Source organism: Egretta garzetta, unplaced genomic scaffold (genome assembly GCF_000687185.1).
Source record: "Egretta garzetta isolate BGI_Z169 unplaced genomic scaffold, ASM68718v1 scaffold33, whole genome shotgun sequence".
NCBI classification, from domain to species: domain Eukaryota; kingdom Metazoa; phylum Chordata; class Aves; order Pelecaniformes; family Ardeidae; genus Egretta; species Egretta garzetta.
The window spans coordinates 362,623-370,702 of NW_009259250.1; the positions used below are offsets into that span (position 1 = coordinate 362,623).

Here is an 8,080-nt window from a genome sequence, read left to right on the forward strand (position 1 = left end):
AAAGAGATGATGACCAGATGCCTTGGGCCATTACTAAGGATAAGCCCCAAGTCACTATTACTGGACTTTGTCTCTGTTCAGCCTAACAACTGTTGTATCACTGGGAGGAATAGCAGCAGCAGCAGCAGCTCATCTAGTGGCCAACGCAGCCTTCTACACTTCCTTTACACAATTCAATTCAGAGAAGTTATTCTTTCGGTTTTGTCTTTTAGGAGGAAACTTTGGTAGGGCTGATTAACAACAGGCTATTTGGTTTGGCTGTTCTAGCCCCTAGGCCATCAGTTAAAAAAAATCATGAACCAATTATCAGAGTAACAGGGTGGCTCAAGGGACTGGTACCATCAAAGCTGTGCCACACCCTTGCACTTAAAGTTTGAATCTTTTCTTTCACAAAAATTCACAAGCAGTGTTAGATCATCTATTCTTTTTCAGGGAAATTTTATTTTGGAGAGCTTTGCCCTGCTAATGCTTGTAGAGAATATTTCAAATAGGTCTTGACCCTTTTCTAAAAGTTAATAAATTATACGTATTCTTCGCAAATATGCAAGAGCAATTTCTGGGCATCTTGCCACTCATGCACCCAGGGAATTCTTATAAGAGAGCACAAATATTGATTAATCAATTAGAATTTATTAACTCAAAGGAAGATGAAAGAAAGCATAATGCAACTGTGTTTTATGAATAGTGTGCTCTTACACTTAAGGCCAAAGCATTCCTTGAAAAGTGCTATTAACAGAAGATTCTCATAATGCTCTTATATTCTTAAAAATGTTGGTGAAGAATTAGGACTACAGATGTTGGTGCAATTAATAGGAATACATATATATATGAGTGAGCCCACAATGCCTGAACACGTTAATACTCTGCTCTCTTAGATGGTACAAAGTTCTTTGCAAACTGTTGGGTTCCCAAGCAAATAGAACTGCACTTAATCATCTGTTTTTTCCTAATCAGGCCTTGCTAAAAAGATTTTCCCCATCTTCCCTATAGGCCCCCCTTAAGTACTGAAAGGCTGCAATAAGGTCCCGTCGCAGCCTTCTCTTCTCCAGGCTGAACAACCCCAACTCTCTCAGCCTGTCCTCATAGGAGAGGGGCTCCAGCCCTCGGATCATTTTAGTAGTCCTCCTCTGGACCCGCTCCAACAGTTCCATGTCTTTCCTGTGCTGAGGGCTCCAGAGCTGGACGCAGCACTGCAGGTGGGGTCTCACAAGAGCGGAGCAGAGGGGCAGAATCCCCTCCTTCGACCTGCTGGCCACGCTGCTTGTGATGCAGCCCAGGGTACGGCTGGCCTTCTGGGCTGCCAGCGCACATTGCCGGCTCATGTCCAGCTTTTCATCCATCAGTACCCCCAAGTCCTTCTCCACAGGGCTGCTGTCAATGCCTTCATCCCCCAGCCTATATTGATACCAGGAGTTGCTCCAATACAGGTGCAGGACCTTGCACTTGGCCTTTTTGAACCTCGTGAGGTTCACACAGGCCTACCTCTCCAGCTTGTCCAGGTCTCTTTGGATGACATCCCATCCTTCTGGTGTATCAACTGCACCACTCACCTTGGTGTCATCTGCAAACTTGCTTAGGGTGCACTCAATCTCACTGTCTATGTCATTGATGAAAATATTAAACAGCACTGGTCCCAGTACTCACCCCTGAGGGACACCACTTGTCACCAGTCTCCATTTGGACATAGAGCCATTGACTATTACCCTCTGGATGTGACCATCCAACCAATTTCTTATCCATTGAACAGTCCACCCATCAAATCCATACCTCCCCAATTTAGAGAGAAGGATGTTGGGGGGGACCATGTCAAAGGCTTTGCAGAATTCCAGATAGATGACATCTGTTGCTTTTCCCTTGTCCATTGATGCAGTCACTCCACCATAGAAAGCCACCAGATTGGTCAGGCAGGACTTGCCCTTGGTGAAGCTTTTCGTTAGCAAACTGCTAAAAAGAATTGGCCAACTTGCTCAGAGGGCTAGTTACAAAATATGGAAAGTGTTAAGGAGCCTGATTAATGGGCATGCACTATAAAAAACTGTGTGAAGGAAGGTTAAGGTATATTCTCAAGAAAATATTGCTTGATAATATTGATTATATATCAATATACAAATTAGATTCTTTGATAGTGAAGAAATAAAATGCCTTTTGATTAGTTTGCAAGTGGATATTACGCAAGGGAGCTATACATTTTGAATTGGATCAATAGTGTTGCTAACATTTATATCAGAGTTCCAGGGGAGTACATGTACATGGTTTTGTTCTAAAAATGAATGCAGAGAGCTGTAGACACAAATTCTGTATTTTACTCTTCCTTTTCAAGGTCCCAACTTGTTGATTAAGAACTTGTTTTCTTCCCGTGGTTTCCCTGCCTATGTTTTGCTAACTTTTGCTCCCTCTCTCCCCACCCCTCCCCCTTCCTACTCTGATATTCTGTCTGCTTCATTTCCTTCTTAATATCATGCTGAGCATTAATTAATTGGTATTTCATATTGCTCAAAGAGAGGATAAGGTGGCCAACAGGATGCTGTTTTAACTTGGACTCGTTTTAGTAAAATGATTGTAGGAGTAAAGAATAAAGTGGTTTATGAACTCAGGGGCAATAGAGGAACTGTGGATTCACTTTGTTCAGATGGTAGTCTTGCGGTTTTGTCTCAGAACGTTGTAATTTTTACAAGTAGTTTTTTACTGTGAAGGTGGTCAAATGCTGGAACAGGTTGCCCAGAGAGGTTGTGGAGTTGATTTACACGTTTGGGGACTGAAGAGCTAAGAATAGCAGCTGTTTTTTACTAGTTATCAGTCATAGTCACATTCCCTTCATATTAAATGCTTCCTTAGTTCAGTATTTTGAAGGCTTTAATTACAGGGACAATGTCATTGGGTTGACTAGAAATACAGATTTTGTTTGTCAGAAAATTAAGAAGGATGCCCAAAGGCAGAGTTTGACTGATGGCCGTAGATGATTTTGAAATTTTCCATTCTTGTCACCTTTATTCAGTTCAGTAATCGGTATCAGCAAACTAGATCAGAGGACATTCTCTGTCCCTGAGGCCACACAGTGTGGGATGATGTACATAATGTAGAGCTAAACTCGCTTGCACCTTCCTCTCCTAACCGCACCAAACCAAGCAACTAACCAGGGTGGTTTTACCTTTACTGGGAAGAAGCTCTGGCTCAAGCATTCCTCCAAGCCATGACCAGGTTTTGTCAGGAGGAGTGATAGTTGGCACAAGCCAAAACTGTACCAGCTGTGCTGCCAATTGTACCAAGAACAAACCATGCCAGTGCTTGAGTCCATCTCCTGATCCTGCTGAGTTTGTACCTCATAGTTGTAATCTCTGATTCTGACTGATCTAAATATGCAAAAGAACTTTACTAGCACGGTTCAGTTAAGTTGGTCTAAAACTAGGGTAGGTACCATCTTGGTCTAAGTAAGAGGAAAGAAAGCCACATCATTTCCACTTTAGGTGATAGGAGAGGATATATCGTGCTGGCTGATGCTGATAAGGGAGCTAATGTTCCTTTGCCCTCCTGCTTCCCAGCAGTTAAATCCACACCTGAAGGCAAGGGTGATTGAGACAGTGATGATGGCTGTAACTATGGCATGTTTATTCACTTGTCTAGTAAATTATTTTGTGACATCACGCTCTGTCATTAAAGTCCAATTGTTAGAAAGACTTTTTGAGAGAAATGCAGTAACTACACTTCAAAAAAAGAAAATATCTTTATAAAAAGAAAGTCTTGACAGATGAATTTGGTTTGTATTGTGAATGTGTCTTTCAGAAAATCTGATTTCCCATTCAGCCTCCACACTTTTAAGGAAGTTAAAATGTTTTCTCTATCACAAAGGATGGTGATCAAAGTGTGCTTTCATGGTAATAATCCAAGGTTCCAATAATTTTATCAAAAATGTTCCTTTTTTGAAGCATTTCAGGCTTCATGGTTTAGAATGGAAAAAAAAAAATCCATTGCATGTATTAATCAGAGTGTGTAAATAAACATTAAATAAACAATCGAATTTCAAATCATTTAAACTTTAGTTTTGCTTCTTTATATTTGTAGAGTGCATTATCCTTAAGAAAAATATATGCTTTATTATATTTGAAAAAAAATGTATGAAGATAATGAAATTTTAGCAGAAGTCACAAAAATTGCACAACATACATGTTTAATACTTCAGATTCTTTATAATTATTAGTTATGTTCTGTTTATCATGTTTTATTTCTTATGTGTTCTGTTTGTCATGTTTTTAAAGTATCATTCTTTAGAATATTGATTACCAGATTGCCACGGCATTACACGTAGCAGATTTACGAACACTGATATTAAAAAACTTCCTGTTTCCATTTTATGCGTATTTTTTTAAGCCAGAACTGCTTTAAGGAACAAAAGCTTCCAGACTGCACCATTTTACAAAATACCAGAATTAATTCTGTGTATGATTACAGATCTACTTTTTAATTCTAAAATCAGCCATCTTTATCCTTTCAAAGTAACTATGGAGGGTGCCAGTAAATTGAGCCCCAGCCTGGCAGAGAATCAAGAGGATTCACACAGAGCAAGCTGGGCAAGCAGGTTTGGTAATTCTCACGGTAAAAGCAATAAACACGTGCCTGGTTTGGTTACTGCAGTCTGCTCTATGTTAATTTTATGTAGAAAGCTTTGGGAAAGGGATGAGTTGTCTTTAAGTTAGTTGCAATTTATTTAAAAAGTTAAAATACATGTGCGGATAATAGCAGATAATAGACAGCTCTTGAAGGTATTCAATACCTTTAAGTGTTTACAACATTTTTTTAAAAGGGAATTGTGTTTGTGAATTCTACTCTGTTGTCTAAAAAAGTCATAGAATTACTTGGCAGAAAAGTTCTGTTTTGGTGAGCTTGGTGCATAATTATGAGATTGAAAATGTTTTAACCTGAAATCTGAGATGAAGCACATGGAATAAAGATTATAACTATATGTGTTAGTCCATCGGTACCGCAAATAACTGTCTTTTTAGTTTACTCTTTTTTCCAAGATGTCTTGGGAGTATTTTAATTTCCCAGGATCAGGGCCCATATAATACATTTTTCTTGCACTGCTTGCATTTAGAGGATAACATACACCCTCTGCCCTCCTGCAGAGTGGAGCATTCTGCATGTTCTCACTTGTTTCCAAATGGCAGCCAAGGGCTGTTGGTCGGGGAGACACTTTGCCAATTCAGATACAAAGCAAGGGGAAGGGAATGTGCTGCTTCAAATGCTTTAGACAACTAACTGGCATTAGGTCAGTTTTGCAGATTCTGCAGGAGTTCCTTTTAGTTTACATAGGAAGAAGTGAAAAGACTGAAGTAATACTACCTATTAATTTAAGCATCTAAGTTTTTAAAAGGCAACTCCTGTACTCAGTTTTCAGTCTCTCCCAATGGCACCCCCACACTCTTTTCTCTTTCTCTGAAATGAACTATAGCCCATTCAGTGATAGTAAAATGATCCTTCTTTTTGCAAATACATACCCGCCTATACTAAAAAAGGTACTAAACGGAGCCATAGTTAAATGATTCCTTGGTGGCCTAGGTAGGCTGCATGATATCTTACTGTATTTTACCACGATCAGCTGTATTGAGGATGGATGCTGCCATTCTGTTGTTCTTTGTGCCCACACACAATGAACTCAGTGAAATAAAATTGTATTTAGCTTTCATTTTTTAAAAAGGCTTGGCTAACATGGTATTGATGATATTTTTAAAGCTTTGAGTAAGTGAAGAAAATCCACAGAATAAGGACAGAATTAATTCCACCTAATTTTATCTGTCTAAAAATTAAGTGTCTAACTGTGAGTTACAGTAGTTCTATCTACCCTGTCCATGGTTACCTCTGCCCATGGGCTGCAGAAGGGCTCTAGAGGACTTGCTTAGGTTGGTCTTGCTTGGAAAGGCAGATGCCATCTTTCAGTGGCTGGAAATGCTATGAATTGAACCATTGTAAAATGCGTGGGGATCTAAACCTACAGGCTTTTCTTTACCATGGTTTTCACTAGAACCTGCTTGTTCCAGTTTGATACATACATAATAAGTTTCAAAAAGTAGAGGATAATTTTGTGTTTATTGTCAGAAGTTTAGGCATATTGCTGGATAAACTGAAAATAAAATTTAAATCATTAAGTTATCTTTTTAGGATTCGTATCATTAATTCACAGTGAGCTGTGTTTAGTTTTTTTAGATGTGAATAGTTAAGTTTTAGCAGATTTACACCAAACAAATTATGTAATTAGTGATGTGTTTTTGTTATTAGACAGTCATAATTCAGATGGTCTGTTAACATTTCTCTCTAAACATTCATATTCCATTCAAATTAACAAAGCAGTTTTATAGCTGTGTGTCAATTCCTACTTCCCAATGAGCCCAGCATTTACTTACTCAACCAAAGCACTGCAGACCTTTATGGTTACATCTCTATCCCACCATTGTGCTGGCATTGTATAATTTGGATTTTCAGAATACTTTACAATCATTTTGAAACTTTAAATTCTGTAAAACAGATCTAAAGACAAAACCAGGTAAGCGTATTGTTTGCAATAATTGTTTGCAGGGTTTTTTCCAACTGTATAATGTTATGCAACTGTGAAGGGTGAAATTCTATCTTTGGATGCTTGTGAGCAATATATATTGCAGGTAAGATCCATGTTACCATTGGCAGGGGCAAGAAGGGAAGCTGGGCCCTGAACACTGAGGAGAAAGCTAACACTGAATATTAAATAGAACTGTCTTTCTGATTGGTTTACACATTTCTGTAGCATGAATATTTTCTGTCTCTGAACATCTTTTATCTCCATATTGGGAAGCTGGACTGTTAGTTAATTTGAAAAGTAAAATTTTAAAAGCAAATGATAATTTCTTGTCTTTGCGTTCTTTTAAATAGGAACAGATGTCTCAGGTGTTAGATGCGATGTTTGAAAAGCTGGTTGAAGGAGGGGAACATGTCATTGATCAAGGGGATGATGGTGACAACTTCTACGTCATTGATAGGTGAATCGCTGTGTCTTATTGTAGCACGAAGTATTACGCAGAAGTCCATTGAGAAAAATCTATTTCTCTACATACTTGTATTTGACTCTTACATATGTTTGCATGGGAAAAAGAAAAAAGAACACACGTGAACCAGTACAGCTCTGTCTAAACTATGGAGAGCAGTTTTTGAAAGGAGGCAGATTTTTCATATGGCAATATATCCCTGTCCTCTTTATGTATTGGTGGATCCCAAAGGCTGGTTTGGTTTTTTGGTTTTGTTTTGTTGTTTTTGGTTTTGTTTGTTTGTTTGTGGGTTTTTTGTTTTGGTTTTTTTTTTTTACAGGGAAATCTAACACAAAAGACAACGGGAAACGTTTTACAACTCAGTATTTGAAATCTTAACTGCATTTAAATACTATCTGTAGACTTGTTCACATGAACAGTTTTAGATCTCAAATAGCTAAGTCATTACTCTTCATTTGGAGATCTATACTGGAAAAAGCAGGTAACTAAATAAAATTCTAGGTATTGATTACTGTTGAATCCAGTGAGTTAGGAAGAGCATTTACTTCGGCATCTTTCAGTAGTCTGTTGGCACAAGGTCCAACCAGGCTGTCCCAAACCACTTTTTCTTATTTGTAGCTTTAGTTTTAGGCTGCCACAGTGATGTCTGAGAGTGTTTGAAAGGAATTAGGGATCTTTTACTGAGACTCAGGAAGAAAAGGAGAGTTTACCAGCTTTGGAAGAAGGGGCAGGCAACCCAAGAAGAGTATAAGGATCTCATCAGGTCATGTAGAGAGGAAATTAGAAAGGCAAAAGCCCAACTAGAACTCAACCTGGCCACTGTTGTAAGAGATAATAAAAAAAGTTTTTACAAATACATTAACAGCAAAAAGAGAGCCAGGGAGAACCTCCATCCTCTAGTGGATGCAAGGGGGAACATTGCCACTAAGGATGAGGAAAAGGCTGAGATACTTAATGCCTTCTTTACCTCTGTCTTTATTGGCCCAGTGAGTTATCCCCAGGATACTCAGCCCCCTGAGCTGGAAGACAGGGATGGTGAGTGGAATAAACCCCACATAATGCAGGAGGAA

The 8,080-nt window shown here is 38.8% G+C and overlaps 1 protein-coding gene across 1 annotated transcript in view; it reads left to right on the forward strand.

Annotated features, from left to right (window-relative positions):
• PRKAR2B (protein kinase cAMP-dependent type II regulatory subunit beta) overlaps positions 1–8,080 on the forward strand; it is a 21,134-nt gene that overhangs the window by 5,820 nt on the left and 7,234 nt on the right. The window contains exon 4 of the mRNA XM_009636060.2: positions 6,898–7,004. Within this exon, the coding sequence (XP_009634355.2) occupies positions 6,898–7,004 (107 nt within the window). The remainder of the gene's footprint in view (positions 1–6,897; positions 7,005–8,080) is intronic.